Source organism: Lacerta agilis, chromosome 6 (genome assembly GCF_009819535.1).
Source record: "Lacerta agilis isolate rLacAgi1 chromosome 6, rLacAgi1.pri, whole genome shotgun sequence".
Classification (NCBI taxonomy): Eukaryota; Metazoa; Chordata; class Lepidosauria; order Squamata; family Lacertidae; genus Lacerta; species Lacerta agilis.
In genome coordinates, this window is record NC_046317.1 from 48,339,673 (window position 1) to 48,365,900 (window position 26,228).

General features: G+C 44.8%; 1 protein-coding gene across 1 annotated transcript in view; it reads right to left on the reverse strand.

The window, feature by feature from the left end:
- Positions 1-26,228, reverse strand: part of LOC117048537 (copine-5) — a 130,127-nt gene that overhangs the window by 13,222 nt on the left and 90,677 nt on the right. Inside the window, exons 13-14 of the mRNA XM_033152491.1 lie at positions 9,987-10,040; positions 7,702-7,763 (exon numbers count right to left, since the gene is read on the reverse strand). Coding sequence (XP_033008382.1) covers positions 7,702-7,763; positions 9,987-10,040 — 116 coding nt within the window. The remainder of the gene's footprint in view (positions 1-7,701; positions 7,764-9,986; positions 10,041-26,228) is intronic.

The window sequence follows — 26,228 nt, forward strand, 5'->3', positions numbered from 1 at the left end:
AGCAGAACTAATACTGGATTCAACCCACATAACAGGCACACATGACAGAGAGTGGCATCACATTCCTTGGGATCCTCAACAGCCTATGTAGACAATGTTTAGGTTTTTGCACTGCACTGGAGAGCAAAGCCCACTGGACATAGTGGGGGCTTACTTCTGAGTAAACATACACAAGACTGGGTGTTAAAGAGTTCCTGCATGTTGGCACTGATTCCCGAGAAACCAAGAAAAAAACATGTTTGACACGGCCTTGGGGTGTCTCTCAAATATATGTGAGAGCAGCAGGCTCTTGCCTTTGAAAATGTGTCACCACCACAAAACAGTAAAGCAGCATTATAGGGATGGGGGTGCTGAACCATCCATCCTCTTCCCATTCTACCTAACCCTCCCACCCTCAGTTTTTTTCCATAGCTGGGTTAATTTATAATATTGGAGCCTAGCTAGGGCTAGATGCAGTGGGGAGAAAGGCTATGGGGAGGAATGCAGCAGGCAAAGAAAGTGAGCATCCTCTTATTGGCACCTGGGGGATTCATCCAGCACCCCCCATAACTACATCTGCTTGGGATTGCTCCCTAACCCTGTGTCTTTACTACTGTTCAGGTTGAAAAACAAAAGTCTGTTTCTTCATACATAATCCCATCTTTCCAGGGGGAAACAAAGGAGCTAATCCCATGGCAAGCTTTTCTCTGCACTTCCATTTTATCAGTTCAGTAGAAGCCAAATGGGAATTTTAAAGATGTGGAGCCTCAATTCTTCTAGGCCACCCAGAGTAAGAGGGTTGCACATTTCTCGGCTGCTTCCCTTCCTCCCAACTGCAACAGCTCCAAGTCCCAGAAACTTCTGAAGCTGTGAGTAAAGCTAACATTGCTGGTCAGTTTTCGTCTAATGAGGCCAATTTGACCAAATCCTGCTAACTTTTCAGCTGGCATTATAACACACATTTTATACCCCAAATGATAGACTACAAAACCATAATCAGGCAAACTGTGTTGCCTGGGTTCTCGTTGACTTGACCAAGGTTAAACAAAACTGAACTCTCTGAGTCCTCTGCTGGAGCCACTGGACCTTGGCTAGAGTGCCGTTGCTCTTGACATATGAGAAGGGAGGGTTGGTAAAACACCCCCAATTAATACACAGACCAAACACGCTGCTTTTCATTGCAGGAAGTCAGTAGGCTGAGAGGCTCCCTTGTAACATCTTTCTTTTAATTCAATGATTCCCCAGAGCCTATTTGAAAACTAGGGCATGAATGCAGTACGCACCACAGCCCAGCCACTTTATCTTCTTCAGAGGCACAGCATTACGCTGAAAAATATGAAATTCTTCCTTCCCGGATGATGGGTCACTGTTAAGGAACTTGCAGCCCAAATCCCCACACATCAACACAGAACTGAGCAGAGGTATACCTAGGCTCCCTTGCGCCCTTGGCAAGGAGCTGTATTGGCACCACCTGTCCCTTGCACCCTAGGCGAGGAGATGTGCCCAGTAGCCCAGGAGCAGCCCAAGGAACTTGCAGGTGGGCAGGCAGGCTGCTAGTTACTCAGGGCCAGAGTGGAGAGGTGTGATTTTGGAGGGGCCCTGGCCCTGTGCCATTGCTGGGTGCCAAACTCACCAACCCCTAGGCATGCCCCTGGAATTAATAATAATAATAATAATAATAATAATAATAATAATAATAATAATAATAAATTATTTATACCCCACCCATCTGGCAGGGTTTCCCCAGCCACTCTGGGTGGCTTCCAACAGAACATTAAAATGCAATAATCTATTAAACATTAAAAGCTTCCCTAAACAGGGCTGTCTTCAGATGTCTTCTAAAAGTCTGGTAGTTGTTTTTCTCTTTGACATCTGGTGGGAGGGCGTTCCACAGGGCGGGTGCCACTATGGAGAAGGCCCTCAGAACCAAGTACTATGGGGCTTTAGGCTCCTAAGTGTATTCATCTGGGGTCACCAACCTTTTTTGGGGGGGGGCATGGACACATTGCAAAATGGATATGTTGTTGTGGGCACCACACCTCTCCCTTCCCCAGTATAACCTTCTTTGGATTCGACATAGGCCTGGAGTAACTGTTCTATTGGTTAAAGAAGGCTTCTTTCAAGCTCATTTTGTGGTGGGAGGTAGGTGGGGAAAACCTTTGTTGACACTTCTGTACCTGTGGCTGCCATGTTGCTGGCCCATGGTGTACAGCAGGGGTCAGCAAAGTTTTTCAGCAGGGGGCTGGTCCACTGTCCCCCAGACCTTGTGGGGGGCTGGACTATATATTTTTTTTGGGGGGGGGAATGAATGAATTCCTATGCCCCACAAATAACCCAGAGATGCATTTTAAATAAAAGCACAATTCTACTCATGTAAAATCACCTGGCAGGCCCCACGAATAACCCAGAGATGTATTTTAAATAAAATGACACATTTTACTCATGTAAAAACACGCTGATTCCCGGACGGTCTGCGGGCTGGATTTAGAAGGTGATTGGGTCGGATCTGGCCCCCGGGCCTTAGTTTGCCTACCCATGGTGTACAGAGTTGCCAGTTTAGGATTCCACCATTGCTGCATTACATTGTCTTCAGTAACTGATGATAAACCAATAGTTATAAATGTCAGGTGACTGTGCCAAGTGGCTTCGCTAACAGCACATCACATCAGTTATACATTATGTTTTCTTTGTCTTACTAGGACTGGTACGAAGCAAGTCCCATTTCTGGGCTCCATCCCAGTGGATGAAGAACAGTGGTTTAGAGGACAGCTAACATTAGTGCTGATAAAAGGGATGATTGAAAAAGCTGCCTGCAGACATTTCTCTGGCAGCCTTCTCAGATGAGATTCCAAGCCTGTCATCTCCTACCCTCAGTCAATATCAGCTGCTCCCATGACAGACCCTTGCTTCAGATGTTGTGCAACCACTGTAATGAAAGAATGCGGCTGTCAATGGAAGATAACATTTTAAACTTCTGGTTAGATAGGCAGAGACAAGGACTTTTTGTTTTGCTGATGTTCTGAGCATAAGCTGTCAACTTCCCCCCCCTTTTTAAGGGAAATTCCCTTATTCCGAATAGGATTCCTCGCAAGAAAAGGGAAAAGTTGACAGCTATGGTTCTGAGATCCATTGAGGTACCAGAACTAGTGCAGATACATGGAGTGTGATCCTCATCTGCCACTATATATAATGCACAGGCACACACACATACAGGCAACATGGGCATAAAAGGGTGTCAAAACAAAACAATAAAAATAAAAATAAAAATTCCTTCCAGTAGCACCTTAGAGACCAACTAAGTTTGTTCTTGGTATGAGCTTTCGTGTGCATGCACACTTTTTTCATGCACATGAAAGCTCATACCAATAACAAACTTAGTTGGTCTCTAAGGTGGAAGGATTTTTTTTTTTTTTACTTTGGCAGACCAACACGGCTACCTACCTATAAAAGGGTGTGTGTGTGTGTGTGTGTGTGTGTGTGTGTGTGTTTAAGAAGGTTGGAGTTAAATGGCAATGGTATGGTATTTCCTTGGAGATTTGAGGATAAGAACACAGGGACATAAGAAACCAGCTTTTGCAAGGCTCCATGTAGTCCATCGTCTTGTTTCCTACATTGTCTGTTAAGAAGCTACTGGGAAGTCCAATAGCAGGACTTGAAGGCAACTGATAGACATATTGCTGGACCTAAGTGTAAATTCAATACTAATAAAAAAAATACTCCCTATCATTAAAGTATTGCAAAAGAAGTAAAAAAGAAAAATGAATCTTTGCCTAGATGACTAATGGTTCTCCAGCACCAGTTTGTGAATGAAACAAGCTAAATTTATGGATTATGTAGAAATGGCAAAACTTACCGGAAGAATAAGAAATCAGGATAACAAACTTCTTATAAAGGAATGGAAATATATTGAATATTTACCATCAAATTGCAAACAGATAAAAACACTGGCAGGACTATTGTAATAACCTGCAGTTTTAAAAAATATAGATATATGAAAATAGATGAATAAAAGAATGATTTAACATAACTTCATATATGCAGGGAATTATGATAAAAAAGGAAGTCGAGTTTTGAAATGTTTGATTTACTGTTAAACTACTACTGAAATGTATATAAATGGAAATCATAAATAAAATTATCAATATATATATAAAAGAAACAAGCTTGGTAAAATAGTCCTGTTGGGAATCCCAGTTCACCCCCACTAAGTGAGAGGGCAGGTGACTCAGTGAAAGGAAAGGAATAATTAACAAGCTATTAAACTGGTGCATAATTAAATACCTTATTTTGAGATGATATTGATAGAATTCTGGCCCATTAAAATGTTACAAGAGGAAACACATTTAATTCCTTATGTGGGAGAGGTAATAGAGCTCTGGCCTTCAACGGATGGGAATGCCATGCTCTGCAATCCAAAGAACGTGTGTTTGCTTGCTGATGAACAATTCTGACTCTGCTTTGTTACGGAATAAACTGTAGAAATCTCTGTGACCTTTAAGCTTTTTTAAAAAAATCAAATCTAAATCTTGTTCTTTTAGGAATTCTTCTGACAAGTTAATAAAGGCCTAACAACCTGATTGTTGTTAAGTGCTCTGAATGAACTTGTATTGATTCCCGGAGTCTGCTGCCACTCGAGAGGCGCAAATTGATCTCTGGCAGAATCTTTTGTGACTGGACAAGTGTTGCGTTCTCACACAAGGAGGATGCTGAGCTAGTGTAACTCCGGGACGGCTGGAACAGGCAAAGCCAACATAAATGCCCACCTCTGAAGGCGAGCATCATGTCCAGCGCCTAATTTCTAAATAGAAACCAGCACTCAGCTCTGCCTGTAAACCATAATCCCTAATACTCAAATTATGTGGGAACTTGTCAGGGGTGGGCAAACAGAATTGTTGACAGGACAGACGGCCACCAGGAGTCTGACAGTGCTGTAAAATTGGTTCGAGTTTCTCTTTTCTTTTCATGAACACTGATTCTGAGAGGCCTATGTCAAGCAGCCACTTTTGGCTCTATCCTCTAAGATGAGATCAGAAAATACTGACCCAATCTCTGCTGATCTAACCATTCCTTATTTGGGCCACGCCTTCTACTCTTAAGTTGCTTGGGTCTTAAAGGTCTTTTCCAGACCAGGATGTCCTTCTTATTTGCAGCAAGTTTCCAGACTACCAACATGTTTAGGTGATGGGTGGCTGACTCTATTTTTCTTCCTCATGCATCTTCCCAAGTACACATACCTTCCTTCCCAGCACATTGATATTGTTAACCATCTTTCATTCTTCTCCATTATGGGATTTCGGCAGCAGTTGACTTTATTTTTGATGTGCTTTGGTTTCTCTATAACAGGCCATTCTGCCCCCCCCCCCCCCGGAAGGATGTAATCCCAGGAGATTAACGCATTTCTTTTTGGAGATCAGTTGAATTTTATCTGTTAGCAAAGACTCCATCAGTGGAACTTTGTGATGCAATTTACCGTATATACCCGAGCATAAGCCGACCTGAATATAAACCGAGGCACCTAATTTTCCTACAAAAACCTGGGAAAGCTTATTGACTCGAGTATAAGGCGGTTCACCTTTGCCGCTGTGGAGGAGGAGGAGGAACGAGCAGCCCGAAAGCAGCCCTTTGGGCTGCTCCTTCCTCTTCCTCCTTTGCCAAGTTTGCATTTATGCAAGCAGTTCAGGAATGGAACAAGCTGCCTGGGGAGAGTAAAGAACTGCTGTTCTTGTACGCTTCTTAAGGAATGGTTGACTGGGGAGATCGGGTGGCGGCACGAGCGGAGAGAAAGGGCTTCTTTCTTGCCGCCCCCGCCACCCGCCTCACTCAAGTATAAGCCGAGGCCAGCTTTTTCAGCACAAAAAATGTGCTGAAAAACTAGGCTTATACTCAAGTATATACAGTATATACTTCATGGCTCTGCAAACTGTGCACTTTCCTTTAGGTTTTTGGTCAAATCCCTAGAAGTTCCAACTTAATCTCATGAGAATATAAAATGCACCTGCTTGCTAGAAGGGTTATTTACCTTTACTGACATGAGACTAAAAGTTTACACTGCTGTTACAGAATAAGATGTCACTGTGATGGTTCAGAGAGCCTGCTTGGTGTAGTGCTCAGAATGTCAGTCTAGAACTGAGGAGAACTGGGTTCAAAACCTCACTGCGTTGAAGCTTGCTTGGGTTAGTTGCAATCTCTCAATTTAACTTATTTTTCATGGAAAGGAGGAGCTATAGTCAGTGGCGTAGTGAGGTGGGGGCAATGGGGGCAGGGCGCCCTGGCTTCCAGGGGAGGGGGGGTGACACTTGGTGCACCCCACCCCACCCCGCCCAAGCGGAGCCCCGCCAGCAGGCCCCGAGCAAGCCGCAGAGCGAGGCAGCCTTGCCCACAGCCTGCTTGCAAACCTGCTTGGCAGCCTGCGAGCAAGCCGCGGAGCGAGGCTGCTCTGCCCCGGGGCCTGCCCGGGCCCCGCCTGCCAGCGCCTCTATGAAGTGGTGTGGCACACATGCGCAGCATGCGAAACATGCACTGTGCGTCGTATGCAGAGATGCATGTGTCATGCGTATGAGAGGCGTTGCTGCGTGCGACGCATGGTGCATGCGTCGCATGCTGCTAAGGTGCTACTGGAAGGATTTTTTTAATTTTTTATTTTGTTTTGACTATGGCACACCAACACGGCTACCTACCTGTAACTGGAACTTCTGAGATAGAAATTTGAATTCACTTTAAAAATTCACAGCTCATAATCGAGATTCTATGTTCCGAAAATCTGAAAATTTTATCATGACATTAAAGATCCTGAGTAATACATAGAGTTCTGTCTTCAGTAGGAATAGAAGGACCTGTCAATTTCAGTTCTCTCAGCGTCTCATTTTTGCTATCTAAAATTTGGTTCACCATGTTTCTGCAGCAATTTCAGTTTTTGGTAGTGGCACCCGCCCTGTGGAACGCCCTCCCATCAGAAGTCAAGGGAATAAACAACTACCTGACATTCAGAAAATACCTGAAGGCAGCCCTGTTTAGGGAAGTTTTTAAACTGTGATATTTTAAATGTATTTTAATGTTTGGTGGAAGCTGCCCAGAGTGGCCGGGGAGACCCAGCCAGATGGATGGGGTACAAATAAATTATTATTATTATTATTATTATTATTATTATTATTATTATTATTATTATTATTTTATATAAAAAATAAACACTCAAAAATTCATCACCAATTGTTTATGACAATTTCTTGGAATAAACACATTTTATGTGCAGTAATGGCTAACATACACATTTTTGCAAGGATATCCCCCTAATATAATCCATTTCTGTATGCTATTTTCACTAGCATATTGCTTTTTTATGCACACTAGCTCCGAATATATGCATTTATTACTATTTTTGTAAATATTGCTTGGCTGCAGAACTGCATCACAGCATTTGGAGAAGTGCAAATTATAAATGATAGCTGTGCTTCAGTTTGCCTATGGTTTCAGAAAGTGCAAATTTGATACATTCGCCTTCAAATGCAAACTAAACTGAATCTCTCCCTCATCCCCCCAGTCTACTGTATGCAAATAGTTTTACATCCTGCCAGTACAGCATCTCTAGAGTGAAAGAGGACACTCAGACCTGACACTCCTCTTGAAGACACTCAGTTTTGTTCAGCACAGAAACAGTCAGTGGCGCTCTGCTTGCACATATCCCCTCCCAAACACCCAATGTGTGCAGAAAGAGAATCTACTCACCCTCCTTTGATATAGTCTAGAAATGTGTGCTCTGATTCTGTAGCAAACGAGAGCAACGTCACCTTGAAAGTAAAGAAATGGGGATGCTGTTATACAGGAAACAACGAAGCAGTTCCAGGCAGAGGGTGATACTGGTGAGTTGCAATTGATCATGGGACCACATTGTTAGTGCCTTGACTTTTCCAGCCCCATACAACTCCTATTCCCAGTGGGATTATGTAGCCTTATTTTCACAATTTTGAAAACAACATCCACCACCCTTTGCCATGGGAAATCAATTTCTTAAATTCACGGAGAACAAATCCCGTTTTTACAAAGTTGTTGTTGTTGTTGTTCAGTCGTTCAGTCGTGTCCGACTCTTCGTGACCCCATGGACCAGGGCACGCCAGGCACGCCTATGCCAGATCACAACTTGGAGAATTGTCTCACAGCTTTAAAAGTGTGCTGATGCTGAATTGGGAAACCATAGACTCTCTCTCTCTCTCTCCTGCTTATTTCTTGTCCCACAGTTGCTATAGTAAGCTGGTGCATTACATACTAAGCCAGGGGTCCCCAAACGAAGGCCCGGGGGCCAGATGTCGCCCAATTGCCTTCTCAATCCGGCCTGTGAACGGTCCGGGAATCAGTGTGTTTTTACATGAGTAAAATGTGTCCTTTTATTTAAAATGCATCTCTGGGTTATTTGTGGGGCATAGGAACTTGTTCATATTTTTTTTTCAAAATATAGTCCGGCCCCCCACAAGGTCTGAAGGACAGTGGACCAGCCCATGGTGAAAAAGTTTGCTGACTCCTGTACTAGGCAGAGGAAGTTGGGTGTAGAAAACTGCCTTGCATGAAGTCAGACTGTTGGTCCATCTTGCTCAGTATTATCTAGGTTGAATTGCACGGGCTTCTCCAGGGTTTTGGACAGGAATCTTTCCCAGTCTAAGCTGGAGATGCCAAAGACTAAACCTGGCAGAGTTGGCCCTGCAGAGTGAAACAGCTGCCTCAGGCAGCAGATCCCAGGAGGCCGTGAGTGGTGGAAGTGAGGTGTTGGAGGTCAGAGTTGTGTGGCCTGATCTGTGCCCCCTAAGCTAGCTTGTTGCTCTCAGGTGTGGTGGAGGGTGCTTTCTTATAACCAGTGTTTAAATAAGATTTAACTATCATAGACTCTCTCCTCTATCATAGAATCATAGAGCTGGAAGGGACCACAAGGAACATCGAGCCCAATCCCCTGCAATGCAGGAACCTTTTGCCCAACATGGGACTTGAACCCATAGCCCTGCCACTAGGAGTCTCTTGCTAATCTTGTACACAGTTTCTACACATTGAATGAGAGAGGGAAGTGTCATCTTGCTGCCTCAGGCAGCAATAACTTGGGTCAACCCTGGAACTTGGGGACTTCTGTATTTTAAGCATGTGCTCCACAACTGAGCTACGACCCTCCCCAATGGGTGGGGCTGGCCCTGCTATTAGGCAGAGAACTGGTGTGAATAAGGTATTATCCATTAATTAGATTTCTATACCGCCCTTCTTCCGAGGAGCACAGGGAGGTTTACAATATAAAAACACAAAAATATGTAACATGGTGACAAACAAAAGCAATACCCACCACAGTTTAAAAGGCCATAGATTGTTTATTTAGTCAAAGACCTGGGAGAAGAGAAATGTTTTTGCTTGGCGCCTAAAGATAGGTGATATGTTAGCACCAAACATAGCCAGGACACAAGAAGAAGAAGAAGAGTTTGGATTTGATATCCCGCTTTTCACTACCCAAAGGAGTCTCAAAGCGGCTAACATTCTCCTTTCCCTTCCTCCCCCACAACAAACACTCTGTGAGGTGAGTGGGGCTGAGAGACTTCAAAGAAGTGTAACTAGCCCAAGGTCACCCAGCAGCTGCATGTAGAGGAGAGGAGACGCAAACCCGGTTCACCAGATTACGAGTCTACCACTCTTAACCACTACACCACACTGGCACCACAAGAGGCCCCATTCACAATATACATTTAAAGGACTACTTTAACAATCTTAGCTTTCCCCAAATAATCCTGAGAACTGTAGTTTGTTAATGGTCATGAGGGTTGTTAGGAGGCCTCTATTTTCCTCACAAAGCTACAATTCCCAGAGCAATCAACCCCTTTTCCCAGAGAACTCTGGGAATTGTAGCGCTGTGCGGGAACAGGGGCCTCTAAGCAACTCTCCTTAACAAACAGCATTTCCCAGGGTTCTTCAGGGGAAGCCTAAAACTGTTCAGCTTTACATTTTTTTTAGTGACATAAAGCCAACATTAAAACAATGTTACTCACTGTTCCTGAGTTATTGTATTTCTTTTTCTTCATTTTCTTTTTGGGATTCACTACCTAAGAGAGAGAAAAGAAAAGAAAAAAGACCTGCGAAGGTGAGGTTTGAAAGACAACGGGCTCCTTCAGATGTTTATTGAGCATTAATCCCTTGATCTCCTTGCACAAAAACATATGTGCAGGTCTGTAGAGATGGGAGGGGGAAGAGAAATTTGATTATGTTAGCATTTAAAGGCAAGCTTCCCTAATTTGCAATTTCAGAAAGGAAATGTGAACCGAAACACAGCCATCCTTTGAAATTCGCACATCTCCGAATTTTGCAATGCAATATCCAGCGAAGTAATGTGCACAAAAATGCACGCACTGGTGTAAAATGTGCACATGAATGTATGCATTAGTAAAAATAACACACAAACATGTTTGGGAAAATTGTCTTGCTAAAATGTGTATATTAGGCAAAGTCGCATACAAAAAATGTGTATATTAGGAGAAATTCATACTAAAATGCTGATTAATTTTCATGAGGACCTTAAAAAAATTCAAAAACAGATGTGGACATGTGGAGAACTAACTGAACTTAAGGGTGGAAAAGTGAGAAACACAGAGGAACAGAAATCAACATTTTCTCCCACCCCTAGAAATCAGATAGTGGGCTCTTTCAGACTGCAGCTATTTTCAGGTGGGATTCAATCGCATATTAGCAAATCCAGTTTGTGCAATTAAGACTGATTTAGCGCTATTGGGCAACAATCCCATTAACTGAATCCTTGGGCTCTCAAATTTCAGCGGTGCCCTGTGCAACACCAAAATTTGGGGCCTCTGCACCTCTTGCGCTCCATTCTAAATAATAGTTGTGCCACCCCTGGCAGCGCCCCCAAGGCTCTGCATCCAGTGTAGCCGAACCGCTTGCACTCCCCTAAATCTGCCATTGTTGAATCTCCCTGCAAACAAATCAGGATGAATAATCAATAAGCAGGTCATCTGGAAATGACTTGCATCCAGTCTTCATTGGGTATTCATTCTGATTTGTTTGTGAGGTAGTTATATGACACTAAGCATTCATCCAGAGCTGCTTGCTTCCTGTTAACAATTCTTTTGCTTATTCCACACCATTCAGCACATTTTACTGTCACTTTTCTGACTGCTATGTCTTCTTCTACTTCCCCTTCCTCTTCTTTTTTTGTAAGGGAATTTGTTGCATCAGAGTGACAAATGACTTTAATCTTCTTTAATTATGCAAACCTAAATCCCTATTTGTGTGCCTCCTGGAAAATGAGTGACAATCTGGAGGCACCCTCAGACAGATGTTTGCAACCCACTGGACTGTAGTGTGTTGCTGAGTAGAGAGTGGTTTGAGTAAGTAGAAGCATTCATTTATATCAACGCCATCAATGTATACAGCGCTTTGCAGAGGAAGACCTCCTTCAAGGAATGAAGAATTATCCAAGAGGAAGAAGAGGGAAGAAAGAAAAGATGCATAGATATACGTAAATGATGGAGATGGGCAAGTGCAGCCACATGTCCTTGGGCTTTTTTGTTTTAGTTGCACCTCCTTAGGCTTTGTTTCAGTTGGGATAGGGAGCAGGGGTTAAGTTAAAAAAAAAACAGCTTCATGATAAAAGCAGCTTTGGGGAGGGATTTGCAGGAGGATCTTCTTCATCGTTGCAACAACCATGTGGGAAAGGAAGCTGAGAGAGACGTGCTGAGAGTGAGGCCAACCAGTGAGCTAAGATGTGAAACTGGGTCTCTTGGGGTCCAAAATCAGCTCTGTCCCAATGAGGGTGATCTGGCTGCGACATCTGTCACCCCATTGATCGCCAGGGTTGATTTGGCTGATCTGGCTGGCTAGGCGGGTGTCCCCTTCCTCCCTCACCGCTCCATGTGCGTCCCTCCCGAAGCTGCGCGCTCGGTGGAAGAGGACGACCATCCCAGATCGAAGGAGTGTACCGTTCTTCGGTCAAGGGTATACGATAGCTGCGCTCCCCTGCTAGAACCTCCAAACAAGCTCAAGGTCCAATAATTTCTCTAGCAACAGTAACAATTGTACTGCAGATACTTTCCTTTCTGGTGTTCCAAATGTAAAATATGGGCTGATTCAGCTGCAACGTTGTGAATGCACGGCAGCATCTGAATCCACTCAAGTTTTATTTCTCAGGTCTGCTTTCACCCACATCCCACAACTGCTAGGCTCCGCAGGCCTGTTTCTGTGCCATGTGCTGGCTTTACACACCATGAGCAGGACTTGATAAAGCCCACCAGTCCATTAGCTCACCAAGCCTTGCAAACCACCACCACCATTTTTTATTTGTGCCCCACCCATCTGACTGGGTTGCCCCGGTCACTGCATCTACTGATACAGCCTGCTGCCAGCACAGTAGTCTTGACACATGTTGCTATGCTGATGCATCTTGGGTTGGTTTGCATGGTTGGCTACTCTACTAGTAGGGCTGCATCTATGGTGCAGTTCAGAATGTGGTTTCAAGTGCAGAATTCAGTGTCCTGAGAAGCTTGAGTTTCATCCTTCTTTTTTATTACCTCCTTATTACGGCATTGACAATATACTTGAAAACATAGAGGCAATGCCTGTTGAAATCTCAAGAGCCAGCAGCGCTGTTAGATAAAATTGCCAATGCATAGGGATGGGTATAGCCATGTGCTCATCTTCATAGAATCATAGAATTGTAGAGTGGGGAGGGACCCCAAGGGTCATTTAATCCAACCCTCTGCAATGCAGGAATCTTTCACCCAACGTGAGGCTCAAACCCACAACCCTAAGCTTTACCAGCTCATGACTAAGAGAACCAGAATAAATTCTGCAAAATAGTAAACAAGGCAATTACACAAAATAGGTGAGATGCAGGTTTATGTAGGCTGCAGAATTCAGATTTTCCTGTTAAAGGGTTTAGATTGTCATGGTAGAGAATTTTATTTTATTTTTAGCACTAGGTGCACACAGCCCCAGTTTCAGTGTTGCATGTTGTTGTACTGCAACGGAGCAGCTGTCCTTGTACCCCATTCTATACACCAGTCTGCTGCTGGGGCGGATCACTGAGCCCTTAGAATTGTTATAGTGTAGGATGCTTTGAAGAAAGACCAAGAAGCCAAATGATCTGGATGTTTCTTTCTGTACAAGATCTGAGACATCCCCTGAGATATAATTGATGCAAATTCAAACGTGAAGTAGGGAGTCGTTTAACTGTAGCGAGAAAGCATTGAATGTGCAAAGCAAACATTCTGTATATAATCATACTGTAAAGAACCACAGCATGTGTACAGATTCATCTTCTATAAAAAACAGAGCCCTCATGCTTCAATAATCTCATGGCCTGATGTTTCATAGGCAAAATAAAGCACTATTTTTGCATTGAGCTCAGATCCCAATGGCCAAGTTCTAAGCAAGTAAAGAAGTTGGCGTTCTTGATTGAAGCTCACACGAAAATGGTAGAAGGGCAAGAACTCAGGCCACAGAAGTAAAATAATACTGGATAGTAGTTCAAATGATAGAATTGTTTAAAATAATCTCTCTACATGTACTGGTAGACTCTAAGACTATCTGCTGAAGAAGAATTTTCGAAACAGGGCCCTGTCCTGGTGTATATACTTCATCTGACGTATAAACTTCTATAAATAAATCCATCTACAGAAGAGATTATTTGAAACAATTGTATCATTTGAACTACTGTTCAGTATTATTTTATTTCTGTGGCCTGAGTTCTTGCCCTTCTACCATTTTTGTGCAAGTTCTAAGCAAGCCATTCTGGGTTACCAGAATTGGGAAGGGCTACAGTGCAATGCCTGAGCACATAGGTTCAGCTCACAATCTCTAGCTAAGGCCACAGGGCTGTCCGTTGTCTGACACCCTGGAGAGTTGCATTGTCCATTGTGTGGACAATGGGTCCGACTCAGACAGTTTCCTCTGTTCCTAAATTTGGAGGTTTTGCTTTCCATCTAGGCTTGGTTCCCACAGGACCATACACAAGAAACCATCATCATCTCCCAACCCTAGCTTCATCCCCAATAAACAGCAGCATTCCTCCTTTCTATAGCATCTCTGAACTGCATATGTGTGTGTGTGTGTGTGTGTGTAGTCTCAACTTCATAAATAGCCCACGAAACCTTCATCACACAGCACCAGCCACCTCTTAGCAGTGATGAAAGTGGGACAAATGTCTGGCAGGAGCTGCTGTGCTCAGAATTTGCTTCTGTTATTTTATTTTTTAAAGAAGTGATGTACATGATAATCACAACTTAAAATTAATGTGAAAAAAGTGGAGGGGCTGGTTTTGTATCAACCTTTTAAATTGCCATGCCTTATATCAGTGGGAAGGGTCATAGCTCAGTGGCAGAGAATCTGTTTTGCACGCAGACAATCCCAGGCATCTCCAGAGATGGTTTATGACTGATGCCTGAGCAATACCAACGTCAAAGGTGGCTCCCCTGAGGTGCGGCTGGCGGGAATGAGGCTGATTCCTTTTCTTTTTTATTGGTAAATGAGTAGAGTATTAGAACGAGTCTTTTATATGGTAAAGGTAAAGGTAAAGGGATCCCTGACCATTGTGTCCGACTCTGGGGTTGCGGCCTTCATCTCGCTCTATAGGCCGAGGGAGCCGGCGTTTGTCCGCAGACAGTTTCTGGGTCATGTGGCCAGCATGACAAAACCGCTTTTGGCGAACCAGAGAAGTGCACGGAAATGCCGTTTACCTTCCTGCCAGAGCTGTCCCTATTTATCTACTTGCACTTTGACGTGCTTTTGAACTGCTAGGTGGGCAGGAGCTGGGACTGAGCAACGGGAGCTCACCCCGTCGCGGGGATTCAAACTGCCGACCTTCTGATCAGCAAGCCCTAGACTCTGTGGTTTAACCCACAGCACCACCTGGGTATATATATATCAAATTGTCCTTTCATTGTTGGCATACCCTCCAGCATTTCTCCAGTGAAAATAGAGACAGTGTTTCTGTGCGCTGCTCTGGTTCGCCAGAAGCAGCTTAGTCATGCTGGCCACATGACCCAGAAGCTGTCTATGGACAAACACCGGCTCCCTCGGCTAGTAAAGCGAGATGAGCGCTGCATCCCCAGAGTCGTCTGTGACTGGACTTAACAGCCAGGGGTCCCTTTACCTTTAAGGAAAAGCAGTACATTCCGGGGTGCAATCAGAAACCAGGACGGCTTCTCTAAGTCAAGGATGTCCCTGGAAAACAGGGACATTTGGAGGGTCTGTGTTGGTGAAAGGTGCAGGGGTGGGGGGAGAGAAGGAACACTTCCTGCATTTTGTGCTGGTTCTGCCCATTGGAACGGGTAACGCAGAAGGCAGGGAGACAAACAGTAGGCACATAATCACTGCCAGTGATACAGCCATCTAATTTTATCTCCATCCTCTCTACTGAGTTCTGCAAAGGTGGCAATGAAGTTATGTAAATACTAGACCTCCAATGCATATTCAAAGTACATTCCATTTATTATTAATATTATTGTTGTTGTTGTTATTATTGTTGTTATTATTATTATTTTATTTTTTTCTACCCCATCCATCTGGTGGGTTTCCCTAGCCACTCAGGGCAGCTTTCAACAGAACCTTAAAAACAGAATAAAACTTCAAACATTAAAAACTTCCCTAAACAGGGCTGCCTTCAGATATCTTCTAAAAATAGGATAGTTGTTTATTTGCTTGACATCTGGTGGGAGGGCGTTCCACAAGGCAGGCGCCACTACCGAGAAGGCCCTTTGTCTGGTTCCCTGTAACCTCACTTCTCGCAGTGAGGGAACCGCCAGAAGACCCTCGGAGCTGGACCTCAAAGAATTCTGGGTACTGTAGTTTGCCCCTCACAGAGTTATAATTCCCAGCAACCCTTAACAAACTACAGCATGCTTTGAGGGAAAGAATGTGCTTTGAATGTGCTTTAAAGCCTGAGACAAAGGAGGAAGCTGACAGGCAGCATAACCCCTTGGACTGATTGAAAGTAAGAAGACAGACCTATGGGGGAGAGATGAGAAGAGACTGAGTTTGGTGGGGCAGCACCCCATTTGCCCTCAGAAAAGAGCCGTCACTGGTCCTTCTAGTGCTCTGACAGAAACCTTACTCTCTCGCTTTGCTTTGTTCACAACACAGCACTTCAGATTGTGCTATTTCAGTTCCCTTTTGCCAGCATCTCAAAAGGCTCTTCTTTTCTGATCCTCGTTATGATAAATGGATAGGTTCCCTTTCCCAGGCAGTGAAATGATTTTTTACCTCAGTCGTTGGAAAGCTCTCATTTTGAAATGCAGCTCTCTCCCTTCTTATTCCCTCCACCCGTTTGTGTGACTGTATCCTGATAAGATCTCAAGAATCCATCCAGAACAAAAGGCATTAATGATTTACACAGATTCTGCCTGAGCTTCTCTCCCTCCTCCTCATGTTCCCCCATCTTTTCCTGCTGAGGGGAAAAGAAAAGCTCTGCGAGGGGATCCAGTTGTGTCTCGGTCAGGTCAATCATTTTAGAAAACCGGCCTAGAACTGTCACAATGGATAATATTAAAGTGGAGCCGCTGAACACTTAACACATGCGGAGTGCAAAAAAAATGTTAGATAACGGGAGGGAGGAAACCCAGACATCGAAGCTAAGGGATGAGTGTTTGAGTGTGTCACTGGAGTGATTTGTTTTCAGTTCCACATGGACTTTGCCATCTGCTCATGGGGCCAAATTCTCCATTTGAAGAGAGAGGCTCAGATCATCACTCTCACTGACGCCAAGTGCAACTCAGAAACAAAAAAAGCTACAAAGTAAAATAAAATAAAGAATACCAGAATTCTCTCCTTCCCCACTGGAATCGTGCTCACCTCAGTGGCAAAACTGATAGGCACCGTTACCCATCACAGAAACCAGCCCACCATTAGAGACACACTCAGGGTAACTGGAAGGGATGTGGAGGAACTCTCTTCACAATGATGTGTCAGAACATAGCAAGGGGGTGCGATGTGGAGAACTGAGCTCCTTTTGCCAAAAAAAGTAACAGGAACATGGGCTATGAAAAAACAAACCATCCAGGAGAGAAAGACTGGGTTTATTTGATTTCTTTGCTTATTGTTATTTATAACATCCCCTCAGCTATCCTTCCTCAATTAGTTCCCAAGCTGTTGCACAATTCAGTCACATCTTCTAAACAATTGCCGAAACAAATCAGATCTTTATTTAGATTTGGCTTGTTGCATTGGCCTTCAGTAGTTGCTTATGAGCATCAGTCAGCCACCCCCAACTCAATACCCTCCTGATGTTGCTGGACTACATTTCCCATTATCCATGACCACTGGCCATGTTAACTGGGGCTGATAGGAGTCCAAAACATATGGGGTTGGGGGAAGCCTGGTTTAACTATTACCTTGGTGGATGAAATCAAGGTCCATCTAGTCCACCATATTATTTCCATCAGTGGCTGGCAAGGCGCTCTGTTGAAGCTCACAAGCAGAATGCGAGGCTTGATTTAACTGCTATGGCTATAGCTACTGATACTAGACCTATTCTCTTCAAATCTGCCTGATCTTTTTTTTTTTTTAAAAAAGCTGCTTTTGTGGTAAAGAATTTCATAAGTAAGAATCATAGAGTTGGAAGGGACACTGGTGGTCATCTAGTCCAGCCCCCTGCAATGCAGCATAGGATTCCGAACAGAATCTACATGGCCCAGATGAGCATTCTTGGTGCCAAGTGTGAGTGCCTCCGATGATACAAGGGGATATCATATCATGATTATAGTATAACCATGATATAAGTCATCTTTATGTCTTTTTAAAATCACAATTATTTATACACCACTTTTCAGGGTATAATCCTTTCAATTAAATTTCCTATTTTGTACAGCTGCTTTAACATGCAAGCATGTCCCAGATTTAGGACAGAAAAAGTTGGAGCATATGTCATTGCAGTGTCCCACAACATTTGCTTTGGGGGTGAGAGGAGCAGCAACGCAGGGGAATTCACCTCTTGAAAATAAACATGAAATGTGTGTTGGAGAGGTGGAGTGTACACACTTTAACAGAAAAAGTAAAAGAGTCCTTGGAGAGGGGAGGGAGGGGAGCATTTCTAAAGAACTAAAATGTTCTAATCCTCCAAAACTGCATGAACAGTATGAATGCCATTGTTGTGTCTCTTGTTGTAACTATATCATACACACAGTAAACAGTATTGCTGGTTCTGCTTGTCAGGGCATTTTTTTAAAATTTTATTTGGCGGCCAAACACAATAAATTTCTCCTGTAAGGTTAAGGTAAAGTCAAAGGTGACTATGGGGTGCGGCGCTCATCTCGCTTTCAGGCTGAGGGAGCTGCCTTTTGTCCACAGACAGCTTTCCAGGTCATGTGGCCAGCATGACTAAACCGCTTCTGGCACTACAGGACACCGTGACGGAAGCCAGAGTGCACGGAAACGCTGTTACCTTCCCGCCACAGTGGTACCTATTTATCTACTTGCACTGGCGTGTTTTCGAATTGCTAGGTTGGCAGGAGCTGGGACAGAGCGAGGGATTCAAACTGCCAACCTTCTGATCAGCAAGCCCAAGAGGCTCGGTGGTTTAGACCACAGCGCCACCCGCATCCTGTAATGGGAGTGAAGGGGAAAGCAGACTTAGTGCAGCCTGTTGTTCATATAAGCCCCTTATCATGCCATCATCACTGTAAGTTCCACTTCAATTAAAGTGAGACCATTCCTTCAAATTTGTTTGTTTAAACTAATAAGTGTAACTCTCTCCACCCATGGTCATATGTTTATTCTGCAAGCTACACAAGGCAAATTGTATATACTGCAAGTGACAGCAATAACAGAAGGCATTACATAGTTTCTTTAAAAAAAAATAATACAGTTGGGGTATTGAGTGGTGTCACCTGAATTGCATTGATGTAGTATTTGTTTGAACTCCAAACCCCTTACTTGCAGATTTGCAGCTCCAGAACAAACAGAAAATAGTAACTCTCTGATTTGGAAAGATGGGAAAATTTGGAAGATAAATGTTATTAGAAAGTAGGAAAATTAGTATTTAACATGCCAGGCAGAAATACAAGAACAAACTAATAAGCTGGAGACGTTATTTATACCGGTGCAGGGCCCAAGGTGGCTCACAACACGAATTAAAAACAGATACAGCTAAAAAACAACAATCTCATACCAATTGTTTATATACATTGTTTTTTAAAAAATACAATTAAATAAGTTACTGTATTAAAAACAGCACTGAATTAAAAAACAACTTAAAAATATTTTGAAAGCACAAAGAGAGGAGGGGGGGAAATACAATGCCCACCAGCTAATCAACCCTACCTATAGAACAAAGCTTAGACACTTGACATTAAATACAGGAACATAGCTTTGGTCCACCCAGCTCACATTCTGTCTACACTGAGTGGCAGCTTCTCTCCAGGATTTCAGGCAGGGAGTCTCTCCCACCAGGGATTGATCCTGGGACTTTCTGCATGCAAAGCAGATGTTCTAGCACTGAGCTACAACCGTTCCCTATTCAAAATATCCACATCACATTTAAGAATTGCTTTGAGCTACAATGAGAGAATCTATCAAGCTGATCCACACTTTTGCTTCCTAACACAAATGAAAAAGAGGCACTCCCAAGGAACAGATAAGGTTACCTCAGGTACTTTAGATGTCAGCTGACAAAAGAGCTTAAATTATCTGCTAAATCAAAGCTAAAAGGAAAACCCATAGTGGATTCACAAGAGTTACTGCCAAGTGCCCCCAGCTGAATTGGCGCTACAGATATCCAAGGGATTCTTGCAGTTGCCTTTCCCTAACAGAGATATTTGGCATGAAGATATAGCTTGACGGAAGTGAGTTTCTTTGAGGCTGAAGCTGCAATCTTATGTCAAGAGTAATCTTATAGCAAGAGTAATAAAAAAGAAATTGTTATTTCGGGGAACTAAATTTAATTCTAAATTATATTCCGGAAACGTGGGAGATTTCAAGGTAAAAAAAAAATAAAAATGGATGTACTGTGCTATATTAGAAGCAAAAAAACTTGTTTTGATGAATTGGAAGAGCCGCAAAAAGATTCCATTGAGCACATGGATTGATAATATGGACAGATTAGTTACATACAAACGAATTCCATGTCGACGCAAAATAAGAATGGATAAATATGAAGAAATCTGGAACGAATATTTAAGCGATAAGACAGAAAGTGATGGGAAGGAGGGGGAGGAGAGAGAGGTGGGAAAATATTGTTAAAAAGGTGTAGTGATAGGTATATCAGGGTATTCAAATCTGAATTGTCAAATTGTGTTATTATTGTTATTAGGGTTTTTGTTGTATGTGTCTTTTGCGGTTGATGTTTGTATCGAAAAAAATGATTAAATAAATTAAAAAATAAAATAAAAATGTCCATGTACCTGGAAATCAGCCCAGATGGACTAAAAGAAACATACTTCCAAGTATACATGCACAGATTGCACAGTCAAATGTCCACAGTGACCAAGTAGCGCAATTCACTTAAAATTGTGATAGTGCACACAGTTTCATTTGCTGGTGAAGTGGAGTCCTATGCCTGACTAGCGAGGCACAGCCATTGGGGCTCAATCCATTCCTCCCCCCCTCCAGGCAATCCCTCAGTCCTGTTCTTATTAACTGGTGCAGGGTTGCCAAGATACTGCAGACACTGCTACCTTCCTACCCCACCAGAGTGATACCTCTGCACTACAGCAGGGGCACCAAGATCTTGTGACACAGCAGCATTAATATCTACTGCTCTTGGCACTTGAGCAGAGTCAGGTTTAGCCCGTTCCTCGGTTGCTGAGGTCTCATGATGGGGCAGTTTAAATGCTTCCACACGCCCCTGAGCTTCGGCTGGGTTTTACCAGGGCTCAACTTTTTAGTGTGGCAGAACATCTTGCCAACAGAGGTTCGGCACAAGTCATCTCTGCTCGTTTTTAGATGACTGTAACAACTTGGGAGGAAGACAAAGTCCCTACCAGAGAGGAATGGCAATCTAAGCTGGTGGACTATGCTGAAATGGCAAAGCTGACTGGAAAACTCAGGAACCAAGAGGACAAAAACTTTTAAAAATAATGGGGGAAATCTATAACGTATCTAGGAGACCATTGCAAACAGATGGAAACACCAGCAGGGTTTTAATCTCACTTGTAACGTAACAGATACCATGGATCGTTTGGATTGACATAAAATATAGAGTATGGAATAATAGGCAGTTGTAAATGTTGATAATAGGACCCATGGAGGGGGTGGGGGGGGGAAGTTGTGAGATTCAGAGTAATCTCTATATATGGATATGCATCTGGATTGTTATAATTTTATATTTGTAAAATAAAAAAAATGGTTTTTCAAAAAATAGATTACTCTAACAACTGTATTTTTTCAGACAGGTCTTTCAAACCTGAGATTCTTGGCCAACAACATCTCGCTGATGTGTGTTTGACATTTCTATTGCGATACTGGGTTTGTTTTGTCTGTATACCACTTTGTGATATTTTATATAAAACTGTGGTTTACTCAAATTTTAGTACAGTGGTATCTCGGGTTACATATGCTTCAGGTTACATATGCTTCAGGTTACATACTCCGCTAACCCAGAAATAACGCTTCAGGTTAAGAACTTTGCTTCAGGATAAGAACAGAAATCGTGCCCTGGCGGCAGCGGGAGGTCCCATTAGCTAAAGTGGTGCTTCAGGTTAAGAACAGTTTCAGGTTAAGAACGGACCTCCGGAACGAATTAAGTACATAACCAGAGGTACCACTGTAATAATATCATTGGTGATGATGTTGCTGCGAGATGCAGTTACTGGCGTTCTCCCAGCACAAGGTGAGATCCTGTGAGCTTTTTGCTGATCCAATAGTGCAAGGGCTGGGAACTTCAGGGCCATGCACTAAATGCAGCCCTCCAGGCTATTCTATCTGGTCCTCAGGATCCTCTCAAAGTCACAAACTTTCATGAGCCACACACCTCACCAACCCTGCTTTGCATCCTCCTCGAGTTTTTTTGCCTGGCCAGAAAGTGACTTTGAACTCTGATAATGCCCCTTGTTTACCTGGATGGAGCATGGAGTGTGTGGGGGTGTGTGTGTGTAGAACGAGCCTGCCGTCCAAAGGGAAAAATAAGATTTCCTGCTCCACCCACCACTGGTAAAAGCGGAAAACCAAAATTTCAGAGGCAGGCCTTTTTGCACAGTTATAGGCAGGGATAATTGCTCAAAAACAGGGGCGTCGCAGGGGAGGGGCGGTGGGGGCGGGGGGCCCCGGGCAGCGCCCCTGCTGGGGGTGACACACCGGGGGGCGACCCCGCCCACTGGGCTTTTTTAAAACTTAAAAAAAAGTTTTAAAAATTTTTTAGGCTGTTTTCGGCACTGCCGGGGTGGAGCCGCAGGGGCGGCCAGCGAGGAGGGGTGTCACCCCCCTCGCTGGCCGCCCCTGCGGCTCCGCTGCAGCAGCGCCAAAAATAGCCCCCCTTCCAACGGCACAGCTCGGCATGGAGGCAAGGGGCGGACCAGCAAGGTGGGGTGCCACCCCCTCCTGGCTGGCCCGCCCCTTGCCTCTTTGCCGAGCTCCGCTGCTGGCTGGCTTACGGAGCCGGGGCATGGAGAGGGGCCGTCCCTCTCCCTGCCCCGACTTGCGCTCTGCCAAGGGAGCCCGGGCGGCGGACTCGGGAGTCTTTGCTCGGCTCGTCCAGTGGCTTTTCTTCTTCAAGCCCTTGGACATTGCCGTGAGGGGGAAAGGGATGGGCGCTTCTCCCTTTCCTGCCTGCCTCCCTCCTCTCTCGTTCTGCCTCTCGCCTCTCCTCTCTCTCTCCTTTGCCTCGGGGTGTCCTTGGAGTTTCCATTAGCTCGTGTGAGGCTGACGAGGAGGAGGAAGGCTGCCGAGAGGGGCGGGCGAGGGGGCTGCTCTTGCCTGCCGTTACCGCTACTCCCGCCTGCCGTCTGGGCCGGCGGAGAGCAGGGAGGATGGAGCGGGGTGAGGGACGGGGCTGAGGCGGGGAGGGTGGTGGCGGCGGCTTCCCCCCGTCCCTGCCACTCTAGCTGCGTGTGCGCGGGGAACTGCTGGCTATGACAGCTGCGGCAGCAGCCAGGATGCTGCGTGTGCGAGAGAGAGAGAGAGGGAGAGTATGGACTAGTTTTACAGTAACTGGATGGCGAGCCTGGGGGGGGGAGAGCGAGCGAGAGGGCGGGCTGCGTGTGGATGCTGCTGGAGTAGTAGGAGGCGGCGTGTATGTGTGGGGAGGGGGGGCGTCTGCTGCCTGCCTGCCTGGCTCGCGCACTCGCTCTCCTCAGACGGAGCCTCTGACCCGGTAGTGAAGGCTGAGAGGGAGGCTGGCTTGCCTGGCAAAAGCAGCAGCAGGGAAGGGAGGGAAGGGAAACGAAGGGAGAAGGCGGGGAGCAGCCAGCAGTGGGTGGGGAGGAAGGAGAGAAGACGGACCCGCCGCCGAGGCAGGCATGGCCAAGCGCCGCCAGGCTGGGAAAACCGTCCCCTCAGACTCCGGCGCGCTCTCTCTCAGCGTCTCTCGCTCTCCCTCAGGTTTGGCGCGCTTGGTGAAGGACACGTAGCCCACCCACACAACCCCCCCAACCGCGTGCGCGCACACAAAACTGAGCCAGCCTCGCGCAACCCCCGCGCGCTCCGTCTCGCCCCCATCCTCTTTGCCGAGCTCCGCTGCTGGCTGGCTTGCGGAGCCGGGGCATGGAGAGGGGCCGTCCCTCTCCCTGCCCCGACTTGCGCTCTGCCAAGGGAGCCCGGGCGGCGGATTCTGGAGTCTTTGCAGCCCGCAAAGACTCCCGAATCCGCCGCCCGGCACCCCCGGGGGGGGGGGCGTCGCGTGCGTCATGACGTCATCACGCACGCACCACAATGCCCCGCCCCCAGGGGTGCCTCTTGGCTTCCCGCCCCCGGCAGCCAAGGGGCTAAGAACGCCCCTGCTCAAAAAGAAAGGAAAAGGAAGAGAGAGAACAAAGCACTATCACTATAGTATAGGTTATCGCAGACCAGCTTTCTCTAGAAGGCTAGTGCAATAAGTTATTTACTGTATTGACGATTGATGGTGTCAAAAATAAAACAGACTCATTTTTACTGTTTGCAAGTAAAAGGGCACATTCCTAATAGTGTTGTTTAGAGTATATTGTTTTTTAATGGAAACGCCTTTTTATTTTTACAAAGGATGTTATATACTCTAATAAGAACAACTTGAGCAATCTATACCCAAACTTCTGTTTCCAAGCTCCATTAAATAATATGCATTCCGTAACGGAAATCTGTAACTGCAGAGGAATAAAGGAAAGCAAGAGGCTGCATACAAATGTTCAGTTAAAAATAATCTCAGCCAAAAAAAGAATGGGGGGGGCAAAGAGAAAGGCTTTAAAAAGATTGTTTCACAAAGCATCCAGCAAAACTCAAAATCTTTGTGAAAGAGTTGGCAAGATGCTCCTCCTTTTCCTATTCTTTGCACGTGTGCCCTTTGATATAAGAGTAATACAGGAAATAATTTCTTGAACCTTTTTCTATTTATATGGTATTAACTTGAAGTATTAACTATATACTTGAATCTATTGTGCTGAATCTATTGAAACTAAAGCTTATCTCCTAGTCTTCAGACACGACTCTCATTTGAGAGGTTGCAATGAGCAGCACAATAACATATTACAACTTCCCCTTTTGCCATACCCTACAGAAGTACAAGTTGCTTGCAGAATTTTTGTTTATATGATTTAAACACAAGATCAACATTGCAGAAAAATGGGGGGAGGGAAAATATTTGCCTCCCAAGTCCAACCCCACTGGGTCATTTTATTTAGCTAAGTGGCAATTGTAAGTCACTTAAAAAAAGAGACCCACCTGATTCCTTCTGTTGAAATTCAACCGCTACAGCAATGTAGTACCTGCTCCCTTTCTAATTTATTTTAGAGCTGATGTAGAAAGAAAGGGTTAATTTAGGTGTGCAAAATTGGCCTTTTTCTGTGTGTACAGTAGAGAAGAAGAGGAGGAGGAGGAGGAAGAGAGGAAGGAAGAAGAGGAGTTTGGACTTGATACCCCACCTTTCATTCCCCTTAAGGAGTCTCAAAGCGGCTAACAATCCTTTCTCTTCCTCCGCCACAACAAACACTCTGTGAGGTGAGTGAGGCTGAGAGACTTCAGAGAAGTGTGACTAGCCCAAGGTCACCCAGCAGCTGCATGTGGAGGAGCGGGGAGGAGGAGCGGGGAAGCGAACCCGTTCACCAGATTAAGTGTCCACCGCTCTTAACCACTACACCATGCTGATCAACATACTTAAAAAAATTCCTTGCACAGCTATCTTTTCCCAAAACTCTACCTTCAATGGACATTAGTCAGCAAATGATCATATTTAATTTGTTTAACTTGTATAATAAGCTACTAAAAACCAGTGATGTATTAATTCTCAGTAGGCTGAGATCCAGTCATTCAGTGGATACATCTTAATCAGATTTTCTGGGCCCAGTACTGTTAAGTATAATTGCTTAATTGTATATTGAAATGGAAAATGAGTCTGAATGTGTATTGCTAAAGGGGAATGGAAAATTCCACCGAAGCTAGGAAGAGCTCTCTGGGTACCCAAACAGGTTGATAATTAACTGTTGATGTATCTCTGCTGGCTCACTCACATGGTGTTTAACTTAAGATCACATGGGAGGGTTAGGTAAAGGTAAAGGGACCCCTGACCATCAGGTCCAGTCGTGTCCGACTCTGGGGTTGCGGTGCTCATCTCGCTCTATAGGCCGAGGGAGCCGGCGTTTGTCCGCAGACAGCTTCCAGGTCATGTGGCCAGCATGACTAAGCTGCTTCTGGCGAACCAGGGCAGCGCATGGAAACGCCGTTTACCTTCCCGCTGGAGCGGTCCCTATTTATCTACTTGCACTTTGACGTGCTTTCGAACTGCTAGGTGGGCAGGAGCTGGGACCGAGCAACGGGAGCTCACCCCGTGGCAGGGATTCGAACCGCCGACCTTATGATCAGCAAGCCCTAGGCTCTGTGGTTTAACCCACAGCGCCACCTGGGTCCCCTCAGGGGTTATTCAGTTGCAAATCCCTATTTTGGGTGTGTGAGTTGTCTTTTCTCTCAAGCCACAGAAGACAAAGGTGTGCAAATGAGTCTCTTCTGGAGAGAAAACAGCCTCCAGGCTAATGGGCTCTGTGGGAGAGAAAGAACTCTGTTTGTCAGCTCCGATTGTAAATGTATTCAGTATTTGTAAGAAGCTGAACTTGTGCTTGGACAAGTACATGATATTATGCAACTATTTGGATACATCATTTATTACTTTAAAT